Source organism: Chaetodon trifascialis, chromosome 16 (genome assembly GCF_039877785.1).
Source record: "Chaetodon trifascialis isolate fChaTrf1 chromosome 16, fChaTrf1.hap1, whole genome shotgun sequence".
Lineage (NCBI taxonomy): Eukaryota > Metazoa > Chordata > Actinopteri > Chaetodontiformes > Chaetodontidae > Chaetodon > Chaetodon trifascialis.
The window spans coordinates 11,741,792-11,768,909 of NC_092071.1; the positions used below are offsets into that span (position 1 = coordinate 11,741,792).

Genomic DNA, 27,118 nt, shown 5'->3' on the forward strand with positions numbered 1-27,118 from the left:
GTCAGCAAAATCGTTTAATCATTCTGTCCGCCATCTGCAATGAACAAAAGAATAAAGTCCAACAAAGAGTGTATTTTTCAGTTTATTTTCGGTCTATATTTTATTTTCTATAACTTTATTCATTCAAACTAACATAACATCTAAAGGTAGTAGTTAAAAACAGCAAATTTGTTCAAAATAACTGGTTTATTTTCTCAAAGACATGAATAATATGTTGCTTTAAATGGTTGATAGGCTGTGTCCATGTTGTTTATCTCTTATTCTTTGACAGTCTGCCGCACTCTACCTTATACCGTCACTGTTAAATGTACCATCATCCTCGTCAGAATGATGAGAATCACAATCCCAGGTTTTTGCATAGAAAAACATTGACAGAATCATAGTTTCACAAGCTCGACACATCTTCAGATACCGTATGCCAGTATAAAGTGTGTAAAGTGCAGAAACAGACAGAGTAAGGCAGAAAGTCGGGTCTAAAACGGAACATATCTATTGCTCTAGTGAGATAAAGATGGAGAGCATTAAACAGTGTAGAGATGAACCAGGAGGAAAAGAGGTAGAGAGAGGTTGATGAAGGAGAGAGCATGGTGTCCGATGAGCAATTTTAAAAGATTTTAAAAGAAGGGAGGGTGTTTGAAAAGGGATAGGGAGAGAGACGAGGCTGAATTATTAGTTTCAGAAAATAATTATTCTCCAAGTATCTGTGGGGATGAGATAAGATGAAATGACTTTATCCTAAAATCTAAATCTCGCGCTGCTCACACAGAGCTCCCTTCACCTTTGCTGCAGCTCCACTGCTAATATAACAGCATTTAAAACACTTAAACCTCCCTGAGTCTCCAAACATCACATTTGATCATCAGTTTAGTAATAACTGGAAAAGTTAGGCTCTTTGCAAAACAAACATCCTCACTTGAAGCTCACACTGATTGTCAGTCTCTCTGTCTTCGGTCCAGCATTACTCGGCCTGTACTTATATTCTTTTATTTTTACATCTTATGCTTCTTCTCTGGATGACCCATCAGCTACTGAGGCACTGCAGGGCAAACTCTCTTTGTCCATCTCCTCCGTTTCAATTTTTCCACCTTCATCCGAGCTGTTGTTGGTGATCGAGACCTCGCTATTTTCATTCAGGGCCTCATTTACTGCAGCGTCTTCCTCCTTTTCTGTCTCCAGGAGTCCTTTCTCATCCTTACCTGTTGCCTTGTGCTCTTTGCCCTGCCCCTCTGTGTCTGAGCCCCCAGACTCCACTGCTTCTTCTGACAGAGAGTACATCTTTCTTGAAATCTCTCCACCATCTATCGTGTCCTCGTTGCCGCTCTGGTGGCGTTTCTGGAACAAGCCAAACTCGGTGATATCTTTGGGGAAATTTCTCCTCTGGCTTGACTTTTCGCTGGAGCTCTCGTCAGAGACTGGAGACAAGAGTCCGTTCGGTAGACCGTTGGAGGCTTCAGGTGGCCTGGGCGAAGCTGTGGAAGTGCCCTGCTTGAGGATGGATGTGATGATCTTAAATCGGTTGAGTTTGCTTTTCACCTGGCTGCTCTGAGGGCAGGGCGAAACCTCGAGCGAGGGGTTGGAGAAAGCAAGGCTAGAGTCCACTGAGCTACCACTGGCCTTAGCCCCCTGTAGAGCAGGCTTCCCTGTCTTCATCATGCCCATCACCTCGTAACGAAAACTGGAGATGTCTTGTTTCAGCTCCTGGGAGAATAAGGCAAAAAATGTGATCAATTAATGAATGCTTTTTATGTAATCATTAATCCCAGTTGTTGTTATCAGCAGAACACCCTGCAGAGTATTGATTCAATTTAAACTCTGTCAATACTGAGTGGATAAAGTGTTGTTCAAAAAATAATGGTGCTTCCTTTTTCTCAAAAAGCATAAAAGAACATTTTATCTTTTTACATTAGTATTTGAGTATTTTTTTTAGGTAATTCCAAGACTTGATTGCTGACTGAAACTCAATATAACAATTCAGTCACCTTTAAACCTGCAGTAACTGATTTGTTGGGCACATCAGAAACAAGCTGCAAACACAACTCTGACACACTCTCATTTTAAGCAGATATGGCAATCCTGTTAGCAAACAGTTGCTATTTTCACACCAAGCAGTCCAACTAAAGCATGCCAAGTCAAAATTCACTCTAGCTTTAGGTCTCTAACAATTCCTGAGGAAAGTATCTGGTCTTTAAGCTGCTAAATTTCACTGTGTTCACCATAGAGTTTGGTGCTGTGCAGGTAACGCACACTAGGTTTTTTGAAGCTTTTTTACCGGCTGCTTTAAATTTTATTTTTTCTTTGAAGGAACTGTGCCTACCTTGAAGTTTTCTTCAGTCAGACCTTCCTCTGTCTTGGCATCTCTGATCATGGCGGCCACGTAACGTTTCACCAAGTTTCTCAGCACCTCCTACGTCAGTGAAAAAACAAAAGCCTTTGAACACAATAAAATCTTCTAATGCTGAATGAAAGTGTCGCTTTACAATACAATACAAAACTCAGTCAAAGACATTTCAAGCTACATCTCCCATGACAAATACTACAATAACCACCTGCAGACATCTACAAATGGAAGATCCTCTGCGGAGAATGGTGACAAACATCCCACTGAGTGTAATTATTTTGCCCATTATATGAGACATTGAAGAGGCATTCAATTGATGGATTGAAAAGGGAAGTGCAGAAAGGCAGTCAAAGAGCAGAAAATATGATCTGTCACTCACACTGAACTCAGACACACACACACACACACACACACACACACACACACACACACACACACACACACACACACACACAAGCAGAGGACAGAAATGAACTCTTGCTTGTTTTCTACATTTACCTGATACTGATGGTTTATCCTCAGGTTCTCTGCCGCTCGCCTCTGCACAGACAACAGATGCCGTGATGATTTTTCTCCCAATCGACTAATTCTTTCAGCTCTATTATGCTTACGAAATGAGTGATTGCACAGTTAATAGCAAATAATAGTGGGTTTTAAGTTTAAAGTAAACAATTTGTGTCTGGTTGACAAAATAACACCATACAAACTGGATTATTATGCTGTCGAACATGTCAGCTCTAAAGTCTTCCCGCCCTGCTGTTTCTGAGGTTCACTCCTCAAACAAAGCAGACCCTCTTCTTTCTATCTCTGAGAAAATCACATAAACGTGTGTTTGAGTGTTTGACACCAGACTTACTCCGAGGGTTCCAAACGTTTCAGGCCACTTGGAGTTTGTCCTCTTGCACACTTGCCTCTTGATCCAGCACATGAGGTACCAGAATGATTTGGGGCTGGGGACGATATTGAACGGGGCCGGCAGAGTGGCCCCTTCTTCAAAGTAACTCATCCACAGCTTTGTCCTGGCAAACTTCCACTCAATGTCGGCATGATCCTGAAACCCAAATTAGGGCACATGAAAAGCACAAGAACCATCTATTCCATGTGACATTTTGTCTGCAGTATGTTTGATCTGTGCTTACAGCAATGTGCTGGTAGGAGTTGTTCATCATGGCTATGAGCATGTTGAGGAGCACCACCAAGGAGATGATGTTGTAGGTGCCAAACATGGTGGCACCGACAAACTCAGTGAACTGATGGTCTGCATCCACATTGGTCACATACAGGCTGATCAGGCCGAAGATTGACCAGAAGAGAGACTGCAGGGTCTCAAATAACCTGCAACATTTGAGCATTTAACAATATAAGGATTTCCCTTAAGGGTGGAGAAATCTAAACATCTAAACATTTCTCTTAGCAGCTGAACAAAGTGTGAGTTTTCACACATTTTGATACAAACAACTCTCTATTTCTTCACACATCAATGCTACACATGCATGCAAGTTTACATTCACATGAACTCACGTGGAGAAAGCGTTGTTCTGCTCCACACAGCGGATGCCTTTGCATTTACCCTTCTCATCTGAAGCCTTGGTCTCGTAGTAAAAGTACAGCTGATTTAGCCCGTTAGCAAAGGCCAGCAGGACCTGGAGAAAGAGAGAAGAGCGCGTGCAAAGTTGATGCAATTATTATTCATTGTGTTTCTCTGTCATATTTATTGTATCCTACTTTATGTTAATGTATGCATGTATATTCCCGCCTGTGTACAAACATGTGTGCGTTTACCAGACAGTAGATGAAAAGGAACTTCAGGATGTCCAGCAGCATTCTCCCCAGAGAGATCTGCAGTGGCCCCAGATGAGAGTTGGCGGTGAACAGCGAGATGAGGCGCAGGGAGCTGAAAATGTTCGCGATGGCAAACACTGCCTCAGCTACTAGTGTCGGATGCCACATCTCCCACTGGTTCCTGGGTTTACTACCACTGTACTGAACAGGACAAAGGATGGTGGACAGGTGAAGTGTGAACACAGGAAAGTTACGCTGTACACAGTGTCTATTGTACTGCTTTTCATAGATAATTGGTTACCTTAATGTAGGCTACAATCTTGAGGGAGATGGTGGCCAGGTATAGAGAGTTCATGACAAAGTCCATCAGGTTCCACCAGTCATGGACATAGTCTTGGAAACCACCATCCCACATTTGTTTGATCTCTGCCCAAATGAATCCTACAAGTAGAAAGACTGACTGATCATCTGTTCAATAAATATCCTTACACCATGGACACAGAAAATACTTGTTTCTGACTGGCTGGCAAGTGTCCATTAAAATAGTATAAAGTTATTTCAGGCATCCACGTTTATGCAAATGAAACTTCAGTTCATGGTCTGCATAGACAACTTTAGGTGAGTGGGAGTTAGAGCTTGGATGTTCATGAAACTCCGCTGACTGAATCAGCAGTGCAAAAGATCAGAAATTGCATTCGTTCATATCTGGTTATTTTATTCACGCTCTGTGACACGGTGGTGCTTTGAGCTGCATGCTAACATCAGCATACTAGCATGCTCACAGAGACAATGCTAACATGCTGATTTTAAGACATTTTAAAGACATTTCAGTCAAAACCACAGCTGCCAACCTCATGATGGCACTAGAAGGAAAGTCCAGGGATCACCGAAGTCATTTGAGTTTCAATTTTGAATATCAATATTGAAAGTTTTCTGAATTTGCAACATCTCTGATCTGTGCCTCTTCTCCATAACAACACTCGCTGGGGCCGATGTGTAACTGGACCCATCTAATATGACCAAACTGATGGATAGATACTGTATGATGCTTCAGGAATAAAGTTGGGTAAACTGAGGACACACACACTTTAAAAAAACAGGTGATGAGTCAAACATCTTCTCTTCTTTATACCTATGTTAAGTGGTCATGGTGTTATTTGCGTACATCAGGACACCCACTTACAACCATCCTTGCCTACAAACGCCTTCAGTCCTCAACCCTGTTACTCACCCAGCACCCAGGGCAGGATCATCCACTCCACAGTGGTTGGTGCGGGGCCCTGCCTGTCCTGCTCCGTAGTGACAATGTGCTGGGAGGCGAGCAGCAGCAGGAATAGAAAGGTCAGGTAGGACGCTGTGTGGCAGATGAACTTGATGAAGGGCTTGCGGATGAAGAGGCCATAGCGACTCTTCGGAGCGATGAGGTAGCAGAGAGCAAACACTGGGTAGAGGAAGCCAATGAAGACGCAAGTGAAGAACTTCCCTGCCCAGTGGCGACGTCTCCAGCCGGGGAACTCATCATACCACCGAGACGCCAAGAGCTGCTGGCAGTTTGGCTGAGCTACAAACTTAAAGAAATAAGAGAAGGAAGAGTTCTACTTTTCATCTGTTTGATCTACAGAGGTAAAAATGACTCTCTGGTATGATTGCAGCATATACGCCTGCTGGGAGACAGCATCCTCAGCCTGAGGCTATTTAGTGGTTTCACACAGAACGTAATGCTCTAGTGACCACATGCCAGAATTAGCACCTGCAGCAAGTTCCAGTTTAGAGCACACACACGTAGGAGTAGGATGTGTTGGCTGTGTCAGAATTTGGAGGGTAACCATCGACACACATGGATATTTTAGAAGGAAACCAGCTCATGGTTGTCTTGTCTACAAAGGGAGCCTCAAACAGGCTGTGGGGTCAGTCAAAAGGAACATACATGCTGTCAAGAAACAACAGGATCCTGTTCTTAGATGACTTCTTGCTGATTTTCCACAGATAATAACAAAGTGCTCCTCTGCCTCGAGATGTCTGAAAATGATTGGAACTTCATCTAAAGCAGACGACATTTTATGTCTCGTACCCACGACAGGAAAATCCTGGGATCATAAATTAACATGTGGCAAATATTCTGTCCTCTTTTCTGCTGTTTGGCTCGTTTGATGTGTTGCTGTGGGATGGATACCTCATGTGAGCACAAAAGTGATCAAACAAGTGAAAATTTGACTTAGTTAATGCCATGCCTTCTCCTTAACTGAGTACAGGTTTATGATCAGCAAGGCCCAAATTTTGATGCATCAAAACTACAGCTGCAGCCAAATGGACTGACGCACCGGCAGCATCTGGTGATAATCTAGAGGTATCTGGGACACATTTAGCTTTTAAAGAAAACCTCACACTGTACTGTATAAATGAGTCAAGCATCACAGGCACACGTGCACATACAAATACACATGTACAGGCACACTATATGTTGTGAAATATCACATTGAGCCTCTGTCAGAGTCCAAGTGTCGACCGGCACCGTTAGGTACCAATTCACCAACTCTGCAGTCTCGTTACCATGGGAACCAGAGATCCCTACTGCGTCAGGATCTTGAGCAGAGTGGCTCATATTTCCACATTTCAACCACAGTATCGTCATAAAACTTGAAAGGAAATGCAGAGAGGGAATAAAAGAGAGGATGAATATCGTGGGTGAGCGGAGAAGTGGAACTTGAGAAGGAGAGAGAGAGCGACAGTCAGCGTTAAGATGACGGGAGATCAATGATACGGCTTCAACTCTTTGTGTCACCAACATACCAACATATCCTGACACTGAAAGAATGAAGAGGAAAGAAAAAGCGAAAAAGCCCCTCTGCTAATTTTTCTATTTTCATACGACTCCTTTGAGAATGAACCTTATTAGAGACAAAATAGCTAACCTCATTAAGTTCAAACCAAAAGTCTGAAACAGACCCGTGGGTGCAGGCTAAGTCTTGTAATGAAGTACTTTAGCCCAGAAAAAAAAAAATAAAGAAATGAGCAATTGTTTTAAATTCTGTCGCAGCGGTACTGCTCTGTCTATTTAAAGCACGCTTTGATCATTTTTCACCAACTGTTTTGTCAGACGTACTCGGACACTTGGAGTGCGCGGTCCATTCGTAATTCAAAGTGTTCAGTTTTAGCTTGCATCTCTCACTGCTTGTCAGAACATTACTCCCAATTAATGACAGTAAACAAGAGGTACCTGAGCTGCCTGTTGTCTTGCCTTAATCAGCATGATATATTAAACACTGACAGTGTTGCTAATGAGGTCAGAAATTAAGCTAATTAATGTTATAAATAGGAAATGTATCCATGCTAATATTTGTCTTAGCACAACAGCTGCAATGAAAATGTGATAACTCTCCAAAACTTAATCCACTTAATGAGGGACATCTTAATAATAATAAGATTAAGTGATCTTAATTAATTTGTTTATCTTGAACTATTGTGTTCACACTTGCATTTTAGAGAGAGACAGTTTAGTGAGCAAATGCAGGAAACTCGACCGCTCTTAAGTGAGTAAAATCTCTCCATCAAGCAGCATCATCTTTTAGATGCAGTAGGTTAGGGAAAAAACTGCAAAGCAATTACAGAACCTTCTCATATGTTCTCATATAGTGGTCTCAATGGCAATTAAAGCTGAGACAAGATAATGTGCTTTGTTCATTATTCATGCTGCTGTAGTGTTTTGAATCCCCACTCAGAACCCCCTTGACTTTAACCTCTATTCATTATAAACAGCTGCTTTCCTGTTCAAAAGCTCTCTTCTTCTTACAAAAAAAAAAGTCAAAACATGTCAAACACCTCTGTTATTTCACCCTTCCTCCATCTGTCACAGTCACCTCCAAAACTCAGCTGTAGTTGAGTGTCACATTTGTCTCAGGCGGCTTGTTCACGCAACTCAAACAGGATCCCTCCCCGTCTTAAGTCCAGTTGGGAAAGTGTCCCTCAACAACCTTCCCTGCCTCTCTCCACTGTCAACTGTCCAAAAGTGGCAGGAAAGTGCTTAGAAGTGTGTGAGAGTACAAGAGAGGGTGCTTTCTACTGTAGCTCTGTGAAGACATGTTACCCTGAAGCTTTACTCACATAAAAGGTCTGCTGAAAGTCTTCTCCTCCACTTTCACAGACACGCACTGACAGGTATGCAACTTTGAGCTGGTTATGTTTTAGCTTTGGTAGGAGCTGAAATACAGGCGGATGTGAGGTCCATAGATTTTTAAGAACTTGATGTTTTGAAATATTTTTCAGGCAATACAGCTATGGCCATACAGTATGTCGTCCCGGTCTAAAACACTCAGACGGTATCAGTTTTTGAGAGTGCGAAGGTCTGCAAAGCGTAAATTCAATGAATTTTCCTGGTCATATTTTACAAGTATATCAGAATCAGCATGCAAAGCTGAAGTCTCCCAGCACACTCAAACCTGTCCATGATGTGAGTTTCTAGATGCCAAACAGGATTTCAGAATCAACCCACACACCAATAACCGCGCTGTCTCTCACCTTTAATGCATCTGAACTGGTCTCACACTTACAAAAACAGGGTGTTGATGGACTTCACTCGACTCCAGCGAGGATTGTGAAGACACATATCTGCTGCAGTGAACTGCTAAAACGACTGGAAGCTAATGGTCAAAAATACAACACGCCATGCAAATGGAACAACCTCCAGAAACTGTTAAAACTAGATATGCTGATCCCTTTTAATCAATTTCATTCTCTTTCGAGTGTGAACGTAAGCGTTTTATTTGAACTGATGCTATTTCTAACGTTGCTTTGTCATTATATTTATTGTAATTTATAGATGTATTTTATATGCGTTGTTATCAGGGCATCATTTTAAAAGAGAGCTTGATCTCAATGGCCTTCGCTGCTTTAAAGATAGGTTAACAAAATGCATATTCCTGTTAGTGTAATTTAATCTCCATTTAATAGAGACGTTGAAAACGTCTGGACACACTGAATTGCAGTTTTTATGAGATATCACAAGGGGGCAACGTCAAACTACAGCATGTAACATTTATAGGTTCCCCTTGGCGCCTTTGAGAATTTAAAATATTAAAGACAGGCGTTTTCGCTCATGCTGTGAATCTTCAATGTTCTCACCTATATTTTTGCCAGTATAGCAGCCAAATGAGAGTAATCCAGTGTTGAAACCCTCAGGGAAGTAGAGGAGATAATTGCCACTTGCGTATGTGTTACTGATCATATTTATCTGATTTGGCTTCCCGCTGCATCAAAGCGCAGGCCGCTCTGTTAGCTCAGCTCTTTAGACTGGAGGCCTGTGGAGATTTCTCTTCAGACCGTTATAAATTGCCTTTCTAAACCCTGGGAGCACCGCAGCAGCAAAGCCAAAAAACACACAGAGATAGAGGATAAATACAAAAACTGGAAACGAGAGATTGTAAACACACACCACACACATAAGAGGGTTAAGAGGAGAACTAACCTTCGGTTTGTTCAGTTGAGGGTCGAGAACATGCTCCTCGTGACTCACTGCAACATTCATCAACAGCCTTCACTATATGTATATAAAAAAATGTACACATTCAGGCTGAATGTCATGCTAATTAGCAGGGCTTGAGTGTTTGCAAAATCCATGAAAAAGGCGAACACAGTAACCGTACTCGGCAAAAACAAATCAAATGAGCCGACTGCAGTCCAACTGAGTGTCCACTTAACCCTTGATGCAACACAGGGGGCAAAACCCTGTCTGGCTTAAAGATCATCTGTCACAGGCACAAAGCAATCACTATAAATACCTCTGTGTGTGTGTGTGTGTCTACATTTGCTCTGTACAGATGTCATCTTCCCTTCTCAGGAGACTGCAGCAGAATTTGCTGTTACAGTGCTACTTCTACAGTGAGCTCAATGATTTCCATTGTAAATTGCCATTCTATGCTACAGTCAATATCTTTAATGCTGTGCACTTCACACATTTTACGTTGCGTTTCTCCTAATCAATGAACAGTTTACTAAAGCATATCTGAAAGCTCCCACAAAACGCAACACCTTATGCTGCAGCGCTGGCACCGTATCTGCTGTTACTTTTAATGGAATATTTACTCTAATCTAGTTTCACACAGCTACTTCAGCAAGACTACAACATTCTCTCCACACGCCATGAAGGTAATAGCCACAGAACTGCATTACTACATATTCTGCAAAACAATCTTAAAATACAAGTGGAAAAATATCTCCAAAATGCAGTAAGGTTATTATTTCCAACAGAAATCAAATACTTGAAACTCCACTGAAAACATTTGTTCATTTGTTTTGGGAGAACTCTTTACGAGAACAGGATTTTTACATCAAATACAGAGAATAAATTCTTGCAATATACTGCACACACATACACAGTCGTGTATACATAATTTATGGGGACGTTACATAGACTTCCTTGCCTAATCTTAACCCCAGTCTTCATACTAATATGTAATGATTTACATTGTGGGGACCTGCATTTTGTCTCCATGAGGACGGTGAGTCCCCACAATGTGACTGTGTAAACAGATTTATATACCCACAACATAGGGAATACATGGTACACACACACACACACACACACACACACACACACACACACACACACACACACACACACACACACACACACACACACACTGCCACAGAATGAGCCTTTCCAGCGGAGTAACCTCACCTTGAAATGACTGCTAACCACTCTACTTAGCTGGGACATTTATCACGAAAAGGGCAGCTGGGTGGATTGTTAACCACATCATGAGACGGCGTCCTCCATCAAAGTCCCGGTGTGATCGAAGGGTGTTATTGATAGGATGCAGGAGAAGGGCACACTGGGACATCTCCTGGATAATTAAAACACATCTGGGGAGAGGAGACGCGTGGAGGAACGCTTGAGGCAGAGTCAGCAGGAGGGGATGTTTGTTCATAGTGTGTGCAATGACAGATTTATTGCCAACAATACAGAGGCTGGGGAAGCTGACAGGGGACCGTCCATCATCATGTCCACCTGTGCACTTGCTCTACTCCCAGTTCTCCTTTTGTGACTCAACATGCTCATCTGCCAGCCAGCGTCTCAGTGCGCGATGACAGGACAGATGACGGAGGAAACAGCAGCTTCATAAATCAAGACGCCTCCAAAAGTGCATCCGCTCTGACATCCAGGCAGAGCTCCCAGCAAAAGACAGGCTGAATGAATTATAAGTCACTGCTGGGAGTGATGTGACTGCTTCTTCATCATTTTACTTCACCTTAATATTCAGTGGAACAATTCTTCTGTGTAATATCTATTTAACCCCTTTCTTGTTGCCTGAGGGGTCCTTCAGTCATCCCATAACTTAGAAACACTATCAAAACAGGCCTCCCAGAAAAACATAGCTCATGCATCAATTATAAGATTTTCCGCTGTAGCCCATTTTTATTCACCCACAGCACTAAGCTTTTAACATGGGTACATTTCCGGCAAATAATGCAGATGAATTGCCCAAAACATACCTTGTAATACTCATGAGTTATAATTCCAACATCTGTGGGGCATTAGGTGAAAAAAGGATATATATTTTGAGATACTTTTTCTTTTAGCCAAACTGTGAGTATTGAAGGTTTACGTAGCTGCAGCACACATTTAATAAGATACTTTACAGAAATTAAAAGCTACTTTATAATCAGCTTTATTTCCACTCTAATTGCTCCTGGCTCTATCCACTGAGAAAAAGTTTCTCATACAAGAGCAACAAAAACATGAAATTGGTGAATTGTAAAGGGAATATTGGTGTGGAAATATCAGCTTTGAACCACTTCCCCTCATAGTTATGTGTTAATAATGCAGTTCAGGTGCTAAAAAGTTAGCTGAATAAATTTAGTCACCAAGTGAATAAATATGGCCTGTGAAAGAAACTGACACTTCATTACCATGTGTTTCCCAGTGCATTAAAAACAGATGTACTGTACATATACTGCATGAAACATCACACCACTGCAGGGCATGTGTGTTCAACTGGATGAGTTGCATGCACAAATTCCAGCAATGAGATAATTACTGCTGTTTTGTGTGATGATCGACATGTCATTTTAAAGAAGTAAACAATCCTAAGTAAGCAAGTAAGCATCCTAACTCTGCATCTACAGATATCAATCTTAATATGGAATCAAGTATTACCTCGCAGGTGCAGTGCTTTAGTAATGCAATTCAAGCTTTGCCTATTTGTCATCTGTGTGAGTTGCCAAACAGATAAAATCCTATCTAAACCAGCGTCTGGCACCATCAAGAAAGAACCTGATGCTAGTCTAACATCATTACACAAGTTTATAACGGCTGGCAATGACACCTGTGGGAAGAAGTTGGCTTGGAGAAGTGAAAAAGCTCCAGGCTTGGCAGTCTTCCCCGGGCAACATGAAAGTGGATGTTGCCTGAGGCGTGTGGCACTAAAATCTAACAATAAGCTGTAGAGCAGATAATGTAGCGGACAATGCTGGACAGAAAGAAAAACAGAATGCAGGGGGAAGGAAAAGCATGTAAAAGCAAGAAAAAGGTAAAAACTGTGGTACTGCAGTCTTATTCAACTCACACACTCTGCTTAGGTACAAGAGGGGGCAGGTGCCCTTGAATGAGTGGTGAGTCAACAGGATGATATTCCCTTCTTTCCCATCACTGCAGCCTCCAAAGTACCGAACCACGAAGCGATTGTTTATGTGTCCTTGTTTTGTCCTTCAGAGATGACTGCATTCTTGAGCTTTAATTGTGTAATCATGACAGAGTGAACATCTAAGTAACCACACATACATTCTTTTGCCACCCAATACTCTCAGAAAATTATGGATTAGTCTTTCATCATTAGACGAATGTACTTGGGGTAAAAGTGAAAGCAAAGCTGTTGAATGATCAACATTATGGACTAATATGACATATACCATGCCTACCTCTTTCTGGTGGTACTTGATAGCTAGTTTGAGTCTGGCCAGGTCGTTGTTGCCGTCCTCGTCCAATAAATTGGTGTCGTCTCTGTAGTTGAGGATCATTTCCAGCTCTCTGGAGCTTCTTGTCTGGTCTAGGAGGTCCTTGGCAAATTGTTTACACTGCTGAGACAGCTCCTCGTACTCTGATTTGAATTCGTTCTCCACCTTAAAATGAGTGTATAAAGAATACAGATACCGCTACGCATCAAGAGTCCTGGCAGCTGTATATATTAGGGAAAATCTCAGAGTGCAGGTGTGTCTAGAGAGTGGTGTTTCTGAATCAAACACTGTGTCATGAAGCTTTTTCAAGCTTGTTTACAGATATTTACTAAATGCACCGCCTCTATAAGCCATTATCTTATTTTATTCTGAGGTTGTTTTATCTAACCAACTAAACCGCAACATGTGTTAAAATTTGTGTGAAATATATATAAACTGCTTTTAATTAGCCTCAAGTAACACCTTAAGCACAGAGACTTATGCAGTGTGATCTAAAATGTGTTATAGAGAGCATATTATGAAATATCTCTATTTTTACTCAATGAAAGCATCTGACATCTTAGATTTTTATTTGCTAATAAGCTTCCCTAAACTATTTAAATAATGAATCTCGGGTTCTATAATAGTTAGTGTGGAAATATTGTGAATTCTTGCAGGCAAGGATCCAGTTTTTGGAATAATTTCTATGAATTTTTCATTGCTGATCCTGGTGTATTCGTCATTCTTTGAAGAATAATTCACCAAGACCAAGTTATATTAATGCTTGGCTAATAAATGGAGAGGCCGTTGAATGTCACATGATGGTGTCATGAAAGGGCACATACACGTTAATTAATACAGTATTTAATTTCCTTAAGATCAAATCCTACACTTCAGCTCCACTATTAGCGTCCTCACCTTGCTGAGCTCCTGCAGCTCCCAGCTCAGCCTGAACGCAGTGAGGAAGGGGTCCTCGCTGGAGAGCGCAATTAGGGAGGGACTCGACAGCGCTTTGTAGATGTTGAGGCGCGAGCGCGAGTGCCGCAGACTGTCCACGTCTGAGCTAGACACACACTCCACACAGTTACAGCGCACCTGCAACATCAAACAGACGACGGAGGTGTTTAATGATGCTTCCCCATGCTTAGAAATGGATCATATTTTCAGTTCACTGTAGCAGTGCAAGCTCTATATCCATCATGCTGACTGAGTAGTCATGCCCGGGTATGCTATTCAAACACTAAAGGCCAAATGTTTTTCACCTTGTAAATGATGTGCATTGTTACACATTATATTGTGGATTTTCACAGTTAAAAAAAAAATACGCATTTGTTTGTTTCTCAGCTGATCATAATCCGAATTTTACATTACTCATGTAAACAAAAACCTTTACGAGCATCAGAAAATATTTAGATTTAGTTGATTATATCTTATAAATAAGATCCCATATTAAATACTTTATATTTGACATCCTCCATATAATCTGGTTCTATTGATTGGCTACGACACTTTAATAACCCCACTGGGTAAGGTCAAAATTGAATCTGCCAGCACATAAGACTTTTGTTTGTTCCCTGAACAGTTGTTGACACTTTGGATATACAGACTTTCACACGGGTAATAACAACAGAATGCAAATGCAATTTATACCACAAACACGTAGCGTTTACCCACCTCATGTGGCTGCGGCATAGACACGCCTTTCTGCACCAGAAGCTTGATAATTTCATAGTTGTTGGTGTGTGCAGCAAGGATGATGGGAGTGATGTCAGGGGTGAAGTCAGAGAACTGCTTGTCCAATAAGATAGGGGGAACCTTTCAGGGGAGATGAGAGAATAAAAGCTTTAATCACACACATAATGGATGAAGGCCAAACCGTTTGGCCTTGGTCTTATTTGATCTGTTTTTTTTTTTTTTTTTTCCAGGTTTAACTGACATGCTCGATTAAACATGCTTTCAGGGTCTGTTTTCAACCAAATGCAGAAATATCCGAAAGATCTTGTGTTCACCCCAGAGTCCAGTTCAAAGGTCTTTACAGCACGAATAAGCAGGATCAATAAACAGTCGTCAGAGCCTTTGGCTGCCATGAAAACTCTTTAAGAAATGACGCCCTTGGTCAAAGTCGCAGTCAAAATGCCATCCATATCAAGACCGCTCTAAAGGGTATAGGCCACAGTGTTCAGACATTTCAGGGGGAATCATTATGCTGAGAGAGAAACTCATTCCACCTATCCCTCTTATCAGCCACTCCAGCTAAGCCCCTTTGCTATTCCCATGTCATTCAGCGGGAATACACCGCTGCAGGCTGCAGAGGAGTAAGCTGGCCTTTTTCGCTTATAATTGTAGGCCTATTATCTGATTCTGTGGTGAGGGAGAAAGGGAGGAGAGAGAAAAAGATAGCCTGGGAATAGCTGGAGGATAAACAGGCCACAGGTAAGACCCTATTTAGCCACCTAGATGCAGACAGAGGACAGATGGGAATAAGGGACTCTAGTTCTAGTGAAAGTTTTACAAAGAATAATGTTAGAGACAAGCAGCTTGAAAAAGCAGGGCTTCTCTATACTGCAACTTCACAGTCAGTGAAGTTGAGATATACATTTCTATGACATAAGCATTTCTTTATATTGTAAAATCTTGGTTTTGTAGGGCAGTTCCAAATCAGACATATTAAAATTCACCCACTTCCCATTTAACAGCTACTAAGAATTAAACATAAATCCCTGGTCGTAAAAATTGACTGTATTATTGTGTTTCAAGGGACAGACAGATATTGACAAAGCTGACAGTATGCTGATATTGATCTCTCAGAAGCGACCGGGTGTTCTCTCTGATAGCACAAATAATCCGCTAGCAGCAGGAGGCTTTTCAATGGCAGCTTTCTACATCAGAAGACATAAAACCCAGTGACCGGCCAGAAAGTGAGTTGACAGGGGACACATGAGAAAGACACAACTTGTGAGTGCTATTACGTGAGTATAACTAACTGGGTGCACAGCACTGTTTCCAAATCAACTTCCCTATAAAAAGACAGGGGTTATGACTTTTTTTCAAAATGTATTTATAGGGAAATGTTCCAGATGTATAATCATGGTTAGCTGATTTAATAGCAACATAAACTTAATATCTGGTTCTTTAGTCTCCTTATAATAAATCACATTGAAGAGCATCAAATAGCCTTACACCAGTGAGAGTGCACAGCCAGTCTGGCATCTCAGTGAGACTGTATTTAAGGCGCAGCTTTAAGATGCTAACATCAGCATGCTAACATATCCACAATGTCAATGCTAACATCCTCTTTATTTTGTGTGCTAGCATGCAAATGTTTGCTAATTAGCACTAAACACAAAATACAGCGGAAGCTGATGGGAATTGCTTCTACAAACCAAATTTTGGTAACCTGATGATGGTGTTACATAAAAACTTAATTAATTATTAATGCTTGGGATGACATGACCTAATGTCTTAGCAATCCATCCTCAAGTGGTTGAGAAATTTTATTAAAAACCACAAGCATGAACCTTGTGGTGACGCGAGAGGGAAGGGCAAGGTTCCACTTCACTGATAAAGATTCATTTCCAGGCAGCGATGAACGTCTGTACAATCCATTTGGTATATGTTGGGAAGTTTCACTTAAAACCAAATACGTGCTGGTGGCACAAAATGAAAAGGTTGAAAAGGAATGAAAAGATTCATACTCTGGATTCCATGAATGTTTGGCAGAATATTGTGGCAATCCATCCCATAGTTGTTGAGATATTTCAGTCTGGATGAAAGTGGTGGACTGACTGAGAGAGCCATACTACTGACATGGCTAAGAGGACACTGATGAATCCGCTGGTTGGTTGGTGTGTGGTATGCTTTGGCAATAACATCTTACAAAGCTAGAGTAAAAAAAAAAAAAAAAAAAGGCTAAAAGACATAAAACAATAGATGTGAGGTCACGTTTAAGGGGAGGAGTGCTGTACTGTAGGTTGTTTTATAAATGTTTCACAGTAGTAGTAGTCATAGTAGAAACAGAAATAGTATCAGGGAAACTCTGTGTCTCTGTTGTCCTCTGAGGGCACAAAATGTGAAGAACTGTTGTCCAGTGAATTGGTTCATTTTCTCAAGAATGTTTCATCACCCATACTGCACTGAAAAGAAATCTTATCATGTGGAGGCTAATTACTTGTGCAGTTTACGCTCAGAGCTGTCACAGTGCAGCAGCAACTCCCCAGAGTGGCACAGAGCCATGTCTTAGAGTCGTCATATTTCGCAGAGGAGGGTGATCAAATAAGCTATACACTGTATTCTCCACGTGGGAGGAGGACGGACATCAAATAATCTACATCAAACAGCCTTGGCCTGTGCCCAAGCACAGAGCAGGCGGAGTGCAGGCTGGTAGATGTGAAGTTATGATAATAGTGGAGTAAAGAAACAAAATTATAGCCCACAAGTCCCTGCAATGCATGTGTGTTAGTCATATCTGAATGAGGCAGCCACCATCAGGGTATTGATTAAAAATTCAGCATTAGCATCCGTGTGCTTTTGCTTTTGTTTTCACTGCGTTCCTTTTTGAGCATCCCCACCGGCTTCCACCTGTCATCCTGCAACATCACACAAACGTTGCTTCGATAAAGCTGCTATAAAATGGGACACTGAGCACTTTTGTTTTTGAATGACACTGCAGAATATAAGCTCAAGTCTTTGTGGATTCAAGCCAGCATGATTATGCTTACTTTACATCATGTTTTATATGTAGGCGGATGAGGGATCCCCTTACATAAATATCTTTATGTGCATATGATTAGCAGGTTGCACAGAAACCCAAAAAACAATCAGCAAAAATGTGGATTACAAAAAGACTGACAGAAGAAGAAAAAACAAAATGCAGAGGCACCCAAAGGCCCTTTTAATTGAGAAACGCTGTGAGCTCCAGTGTTTGTGCCTCTGGCAGATGCATATCTGTACTCAGGGAATAATACATGAAGCTGTTTAAAAAGCTGATATCCAATGTGCTCCTCAGCAGGAAACAAATAAGCCAAAACATTATTACAAACGCATCATTCAGACAGCCTGCAAAATAGAAAGACAAATACACGCAATTCCAGAAAAGCGTCAACTGAATCTCCTCATTAATAAACCCCAGAGATGACACTGGCAACGGATGCTCTTTTCCCAGGCAGCCTTTTAATATAATCAATGAGCTTCTCTTGAGTAAATTTGGTAGGACTGGACTGATCTATTCTCACAACCTACACATTTGAAGGGAAGAGGCACTACCTTATGAAGGCATTAAGGTAAATGTGGAAGGTGATAGATGTCACAGCTGAGGGGTTCAGACTGCAAATTCTGGCCTCTGTGCTGTATCCCATTCCTTTATCATGAGCTCTCCTTTGTTCCCTAATATATTCTTCACTTCCCTTTGATTTTTCCTGTTTTTTGAGCATTTCACTGTATTTTACCAAAGCCAAAAAAACAGCTTCTAACAGGACACAATAGAAACAGCCACAGCATCTCCCCTCTCCGACTCAGAGGGAAATTAATAGAGTATCTCACATCATACTGTATCCCTTTCAATTGATCGGTGAAGCCAAAAACATCTGGTTCTTTGTGGTTTTTGGTGCATTAGTGCTAACAGGGAGAAGAGAGGAAGAAGCATCTGTGCGTGTACAGTACATGTGTGGCAGGAACAAGTGAAAGGAAACTCCTTGAGTGGAGAGCAATCAGTGCAACAGGACACCAATCTGAAATTAATTTGACTGTATTTGTTTGTGATTACAGTAATTACTTGTCTAAACAGGCAGCTCTCATCCACGAGAGGGTGGGATTTGTTTCTGAACAGTGGCGTTGCATCCTCAAACTAATCTGAACCCTTACAATATGTAAAGAAATATATTTATACACCCCAACTTTGAATGAAATATGTATTTTCTCTCAGTGAGCATACTCATTAAATATCTTTCTGTAATACCTTTTTTCTTTTCCAAAAGTCAGAAAAAGCTTCTGAAGACATCTTTTTTGAAGAGTCAGCTTTTGTTGCTGCCAACAATACTGGGTCAATTATTTTGGATGGTATAAAAACCTCGAGGCAAGTGTATACGGCTTATAAGCTACACAATCAGCACCAGTATTGTAGTGGCTGACACTGCCTCTGGCTGACTCTACCCTTCATTAACATCCAAAGTTCCTCCTGTAATTTAGCACAAGGGCTAAGTGCCGAGCGCCGAGTGCCTGATCAGTTCTCAAGTAGAGCCTTTCCACTAGTGCTTTTGGCTGCCCTGAGACAAACCATGGCGCGTTGATTTACGTTTCAATTACCAGTTTAAATGCGACCAGTTGTGCCGAGTCACGCCCAAGATTAATCATTGGTGCAGTCGGGTCAAAGCATGCTCGACCGCTTCCAAGTGAGTTACAGCGACATCAGATTGGCTTCGTCATCATTCAGACATGATTCTGTGGCTTGTTTAAATAGCCTCTGCAGCGATTGCTGGATATAGCAGATACTTAAACAGCTTTGGCACTCCTGTTTCCTCCCACAGACCAAAAACATGCTCATTAGGTTAATTGGTGACTCTAAAATTGCCCGTAGGTGTGGGTGTGAATGATTGTTTGTCTATATATGTTGCCCTGTGATCGGCTGGTGACCGGCTCAGGGTGTACCCTGCCTCTTGCCCGCTGACAGCTGGGATAGGCTCCAGCCCCCCGCAACCCCAAGAAGGGACAGTCGGTTAGACAATAGTAAGCGGGACTAAAGGATGCTGCATTAAACATCAACTCAAGACATGCATGTCATCAGTTAAAGATGCCTTTAAGCGCATAGTCCTGATCTGATGGAGATGAAAATCACTGCCATGCTTGGCTGAAGCCCCAAGTCAAGCCAGGTCAGGGGTTTGAAACAAAGCTGTATTGTAAGTTTTTGTTACTCATTTAGTTAAAAAAAATTACTGTTTTTACATTTAATGATAAGGAGTTCATGTGGCGTGAGTTGCACATTAGTGCATTTGTACAGTGTCATACTCTGTTGGCTAAAAGATGGTTATTATACCTTACAAACAAAAAATATCAATAGAAAACCTCTCTGGAAAGTAAGCATCAACGATCCTTGCTTCTCTCCTACTATCCCCCCAGTCCTGTCATCAGCTCGCTGTCTGTGCTGTGACACATCTCATGAATAAAACACTCTTAATTTTAAACTCGTTCAGTTCCCATCACTCCCCTCCTCACCTGCATGCCGCCACTTGGCTTCTTGTGATTCAGCAGCAGCTCCACCGCTCCCACCACCTCCTTGCGGATCGCGTGCAGCAGGGCATCGCCGACGTAGACGTTGAAGCTCAGCAAGAGTTCAATGATTTCCAGGTTCTCGTTCTCAATAGCAATCAGCAGGGCCGTGCGGCCGAGAGGGTCGATGCAGTTGATGTTGATCTTGAAGTAGATCTCTGCCTCCTGACAAAATAAGGTTGTGAGTGAAAGTCAGGGTTTGTTTCAGGAGCTGCTCAGGGACTTGGTGCCATTGATTAAAAGGGAAAATACCCATTGAGACGGACTGCACATTGATGTCTGAAAGGAAATGCAAACTCTTCAGATTTGACAGAGTACAAGTCGGACAGAGGTTTGATCTGAGGCTTTTCTACAGCTACAACCATCATCACATCTGCTGACAGATCTAAATGAGTGCCACTGCTCATGTGAAAAAGGTGCATAAAGCCTATTGTGACCTGTGCAAAATCTGATTAATTGCCTCAGTTGATGTCAGTTGATATCAGCTGCATCAGTTTTGTGAGTCCAGCAGTGTTATAGGAAAGCAATGCTAAATCGGTGGAGTACTCTTAAGTAATAGCTTTGGCAATCACTTCTGGTGTCAGTTGGCTTTGGCAGCAACATTTTAAGCCACAAGCCTAACAAAGCAGACAAGAAAAAAATGCGCCGCATAAAGGGGCTTTTAGATTGAGATTTGCCGTCTAGAAAGAAACCGACAAGCAGCTTTTCTCAGCTGGTTGCATTGCTATGTGACAAGGACTTTTTGTTTTTTATCATTTTGGGCATCCCAGGTAGTGTGGGATTACCACCTGTGGCATTTTATTTATCTTGACTCTTGTCGAAGCAAATGAAGGCCCCAGATGTTTTTGCAAATGAGTGGAGGCTAATTATGGTTACACATGTCACCTATGTATAATTTCTAAATCAATCCAATTAGAGTAAGGCTTCAATATCCATTCATTCATCCATCCATAATTAAGAGTTTCAGTGGCTGCAGGCATTCACCCATTTGCCAAATTATCCATTCTTCCATGCATATATAAATACACACATAAACACACACCTCCAGAGCCTGTTTGACACTGGCATAGTCCCCCTTTTCCACGGCTCCGAGGTAGGCTTTCTCCAAAGGCGACAGCTCTGACTCGGCCCGCACAATTCTCAGCGGGATGCGGTCCCGGTATGAGGAGCTGTCAGTGCGCCGGTAGTATAGTTGTGACATCTCCCTGGGCTTCAGCTTGCCGGCACCCTGCTAACAATGCTACAGCTGCTGCCTGGCTCGGGGAGTTCACACTGGAGGGGACAGGATCAGGTGTTATAAGAAGAAGGCACTTGCTGTTGTAGGTTTTGACTTTCAGAGGAGAGAAAAGATGAGAAAGAGAGGAGGCGGTGAGTGAGGTGAGAGGATTATACCGAAAGAGAGGGATGAAGCAGGTAGTTCATAACCTCATCTACCTATCCACGCATCACCTGATGTTACTGGAAGTCTTTACAGTTTCAAAGAGTGCCTGCAACTGCAGTGAAAAGTCAGTGAAAACTATTATGTTCCTCAGGATGCATTTTTCGCTGTGAGACATATCTTTTAGAGACCTTGGAGCATTTAGTGCATTGCCGTTTGATCTCCCAGTGCAAAATTTTATAATCACTAAAAGATAACAAAAAACATGCTGAACTCTGAGCAGGGATGCATCTCATGTCCATCCATCCATCCATCCATCCATCCATCCATCCATCCATCCATCCATCCATCCATCCATCCATCCATCCATCCATCCATCCATCCATCCATCCATCCATTTTCTATGCCGCCTATCTCGGCTGTCAACAGGCGGGAGGCGGGGTTAACCTTGAACCGGTCGCCAGCCGATCGCAGGGCACATACACACAACCACTCACGCTCACACTCACACCTAGGGGCAATTTAGAGTCACCAATCAACCTAATGAGCATGTTTTTGGTCTGTGGGAGGAAGCCGGAGTGCCCGGAGAGAACCCACGCATGCACGGGAAGAACATGCAAACTTCACACAGAAAGGCCCGATCCAGGAATCGAACCTGCATCCTTCTTGCTTCCGCATCTCATGTCTCTGTGGTTAAAAAAGGTAAATCTACAAGATAAATAGGGGAAGACTTGGCGGTGGTTGGTCCAGCTTGAGGCATTGCAGTTGAAACGGATGGTAAGATGTTTAATTCTTGAGCCACTAATAGCTTCACTTAATGTCATTAGCCATGATTGCTAATTGATCGACAGCAACTGACTTAGCGGTTGCCTGGTGACAGTGAAATGACGCCTCCAGCACTTTTGGCTGTGCAGCTTCACAGAAATAAGCCTTCAAAGTGACACAGTGACACGGTGCAGTGATTGTGATCTGACAAGGCGACGAACAAAAATCTCTAGGTTGGATCAAAAATATATATAATTATATATATATATATATATATATATATGTGTGTGTGTGTGTGTGTGTGTATGTGTATGTGTGTGTGTGTGTGTGTGTGTGTGTGTGTGTATAGATGATTATCCACTGAATGGACAAAAAAGCAAATACAGACACAAACCATAGACTGAGAGGACAGGAAAACAGTGGGTGTAGGAGGTGGATAGGCTGGAGAATAAAACGTAAGCCTGAACACTAAACAAGATATAGAGGAAAAGGTTACATGTTATTAAATATAAAAAAGGAGTTCAAGTAGCTAGTGCTTAAGCCGCCCCCAACAATAGGACAATAGGACAACAATTACTGCTCTACGTGACTCTATTCAATGACTAATGAGTGGATTAACAGGCTCACAGCAGCCCAATTTGATTACAAGAACAAAAAAGAAAAACAATGATCGCTAATTCACTTTCTTGCTGGAGGTCAGATGAGATGATCAATGCCTCTCATGTATGTACAGCAAATATGAAGTTAAGGCTAGCAGGACTCATCTTATTTTAGATGACTGCAAACACTGGACATAAGAGGAAACAGCAAGCATCAAGTCTGCTAGTTTTCAGCAAGATAGCAAGATTGATTAGGCTCTGGTTCGGGAGCCCTCAGCCTTCTCGTCCTGAGCCAACATCTCAGACTGCTACCAGCCAGACTCTCACCAGCCACCTCACCTCCTGCCAGCTCCAAAGTGGGCAACCCACTGGCCAGCTAGTCTACTGCCAGCTCCAGCTCCTAAGGTGGCTAGCCACTGGCCTGTTGGCTTCAAGCCAGTTCCTGTTCCTGAGTTGACTAGGAGTCTCTGTTCTGATGACCTATGAAGATAGCCTCCACGAAATATGGCTTCTGCCAATGTTGTACTTCTCAGCTGCCCAGTTCCTCATTCTCACTGCGGCCATAGGAGTTCTGCTGCTGTGTGCCATGGAGGCTCCGCTGCCCAGTGCCCCAGCTGACATCTGTCCAGTCCCTGGGTCGGTCACCGCCAAGTGTGCTCTTGAGTTGGCCAAAAATCGCTCTTGTTCTACAGTCCGATCCTTGATTGACTGACGTCTCTCCTTTTCCTGGGCTGGTCTAAACCTCCTCTGTTCCTAAATCTGAATTGGCTGATCAAAAGACTGCTCCTGAGTAAGCTGATGTCACTTCAGCTCTCAGTTAGGCTGGCACAAATTCTGTTCCTGAGCCTGTCTGTGGCACACATGTTCCTGGTCACCAGTCAGTGGCCCAGCTGACCCCTGCTCCTGGTTCCCCAACAGTGGTCTGGCTGACACCTGCTCCAGGTTCCCAGTTGCTGGTCTGACTGACACCTGCTCCTGAGCTGCAGCTGTCTGAAGTTTGTGTGCTGGCTGTCCACCTGAGGTCTGAGGTGATTGCCTGCTTTTAAACTGGTGATTCTGGATTTTGCTTTGTTTTCTGGGACTTCCCTGCCTGATTTATTGGACTTTTATTCTTTCCTGCTACCTGTCAAATTTTTATGCCCGATTGGACTGCCTTATCTGGTTTGATCTTCGCCTGCCTCACCATCTTATCAGGCTGTTGAAGTTTTGGATTTTTTTGTGTGATATAAATTCATTGAAGCACTTGTACTCCACCTCTTTGCCTGCGTTTGGACGATACATCTTGTATTACTGTTTCCATGCATGTACAAATGTCACACATTTCAAGCAGATACTATTTATACTTTATGTCTGAACAGTCATTTTCATGGGCTGGTGACAAGCAATAATGTCCAGATATTGAACTAGCAACCCTAATGTTCCCATAGCCTAATGTGATGCAGGGGCATGCATTTACAATAGCTGAAATGCAAGTAATTAACACCGAAGTGGAGAATATAAAAGGAGCAACATGGAATTAACTGTTGGTTGGCATTATAAGCAACACTGTTTCACATTTTGTCACCTGTTATCTTACAGCCAAGGTGCTCCTTCACAGATGTAGAAATGCTCTCAGTGCCCGCTAATGTCCCTCATAAGAGGAAAGAAAAGAAAGAAATATTTGCTTCATCTGACAACTTACTGGAGAGCTGCTTTGGTCGTAGATTTTCACACCTCATTTGAGATCCTGGGCATTAGTTTGATATTGCTACGGCCCTTTGTGGAACAATTTCATTTTGAAGCAAAAATGCCTGCACACACGGGGACCCTGCAGTCACCATCACTGAATAACCTCAATCTTAAGAAGTAAGAGTGAAAATCAAGCACTACACAGTGACAGTGGATGCAATGCAGCAAGGAAGACTCAGTGAAAGTGTAGAGCTTGGTGCCAGTATACTGTAGGAGCTGATTCTTGAACTGATGCCAAAATTCTACTTTTGATATAAGAGTATTAACATGTCTTTCACAATATAAGCCCATGTCTCAGCAGCAGCAGCGTTTAACTGCTTCCCAACAAAAAGCATCAAATTAAATATTCTTTTTCAAATATATTAATATTAAATTGAATTACACAGTTGGTTGGTGAGTGTAAACTTGGGTCAGAAATTTCCGCAAAACACAGCAAATATAAAGTAAGGCTACCCACCAAGCAGAAGGAGGACTTGTAGATGGTCTGCTGATATGTGTGTGTGCATATATACTCAGCCTTCAATGCAGAGGGCTCTTTCTTCTAGTAATCACAGCTCCCTGGAATCAATATTTAGAAACAGAAAAACCTGTTTTGTTACACACAGAGTGTAGCACCACTCAAGAACAGTGGCAGGGAATATGCTGAGCTAAATACTTTGTAGTCTGAAAGTTGAATTGATTGGACAGCACACTCTGCAGAGATGAGCTCTCCGACGGACCGTGCAGCCCATTCTAGAGGCCTGTCCTGTGTTTACAATGACAGTTAAACAGTCATAAAAATGCCAGCATTCACTAATTAACGACAACAGGTCTGTGTGAATTGGCAGACTGCATGCGCCAGAACGGCGCCTGTAAACACTCACAGGTGAGATTTTGACTGTTTTATTTGTGTTTGCGCGCGACATTTTTTCCAGCCATAATATGGGATAGCGTGGATAAAAATAATGACTGAGAAAATACAAGACGACTCTTTTTTTGTACCTTGTGGGATCCATCGTCACTTAGCCTACAAGCTGAGGAACCCTGAAGGCGCTCAATTACATATTTTTTACAGTCTACTCCTGCGAACAGCCTTTCGTGACCAAAATGTGACATTTCATTAACACTGGAGCAAATAACTAACCTCTGGGATGTTGCGCTTTGGAACTTCGCTCGTGGACATCAATGGTCCTCTTTTGGAAAATATCCGGAGACTCCATGAGGACTAGTAAAACAGATGCGTAAAGCTTTGAATCGTTCGCCTCAACTTCTTGAATTCAGCATCTTCCAAACGGGAAAACTGCAGCGTGGATCTGCACGAAGACCCTGCTTGTTAATCTGTTGGTTGCTTGTGATGCCAGTCCGTCTCTATGTTGGTTTTTAGTCTAGTCTGCATTTTCCCCTCTCATGTTTGGAGACTTGCCACTACTCCCTCTGTACATCCAGATTCGCTCCGTTCTGATCACGACTTCCATTCGGTCTTATTTGGGGAAAAAACGCAAACCGGCGCACACCGCATTCAGCTCACCGCGCAACAAATCCTGGAGACGAAAATAAGCAACAGCGAAGTTTCCTCGGTTGATTAAACCTGGTTTAGCAACGCGTTCAGTTTCCCTAAGGGTGTGTTTTCACCGGTGTTCTTGCCCACTCGACTTATCCACCTGTTGGGGGTGATTGAGCAAAAAGCAGCGCCTCCAGAAATAAACGTAGAGCAGCCAGATGCCTGGCAGGCGGTCTGCGGAGCGCTGCTGCAGACTGGTCGTGCGCACTTGGAGACGCATTGAGCACTGTGGCACTGCAAGAGGGGGAAAAAAATCATCCAAACAAGCAACTCAGCCAGACATTCAGCCTCCCTTCAAACAAATATAAATGAGATTTACCAAAATTACCTAATTCCAGTTTCCCATTAAGCTCAACTCGTCTCATCCAAGATAAGAAACAGTTACAGATTATTTTAAGAGCATCGTAAACGACTTGGGCTTGTGGATTTGCATTGGAAACCAGTGAAGTTGTTTAAGAATGATCATCCGTCTTTGTCATTTTTCAAGAAAGGCGTTGGAAACTAATTATAAGACACATTTCTGCATGCAGCTCTTGCGGAGGCATTGTTTACTTCCATTTGATGGCGATCCAATGAAAAACAAACAGCACGAGATGGGAAAATGATAAAGACAACAGTGAAAATACAGTAGGATATTCATAAGGCTTGAAATACATGCACTGTGACTGACTGTTCTAATAAAAATAAAAGTAATACATTTCTATGATACTGTAATTGGAAAAACTGCAATAATACTGAAATTAAAAATAGAGTATACTGCAAATGAAAACATACTAACACTGCAATTGAAAACACGAGTA

General features: G+C 42.3%; 1 protein-coding gene across 1 annotated transcript; it reads right to left on the bottom strand.

The window, feature by feature from the left end:
• LOC139344935 (short transient receptor potential channel 4-like) lies at nt 1-26,551 on the bottom strand. The gene is made up of 15 exons (XM_070983378.1): nt 25,902-26,551; nt 21,351-21,580; nt 20,255-20,473; nt 14,723-14,863; nt 13,967-14,143; nt 13,034-13,234; nt 5,352-5,688; nt 4,422-4,561; nt 4,121-4,321; nt 3,860-3,981; nt 3,478-3,673; nt 3,195-3,389; nt 2,837-2,878; nt 2,315-2,404; nt 1-1,698 (listed from the first exon to the last, which is right to left on the bottom strand). The coding sequence occupies exons 2-15, from the start codon at nt 21,507-21,509 to the stop codon at nt 997-999; spliced, it is 2,922 nt and encodes a 973-aa protein (XP_070839479.1). The 5' UTR covers nt 21,510-21,580; nt 25,902-26,551; the 3' UTR covers nt 1-996.
• Nucleotides 26,552-27,118: the final 567 nt, after the last annotated feature.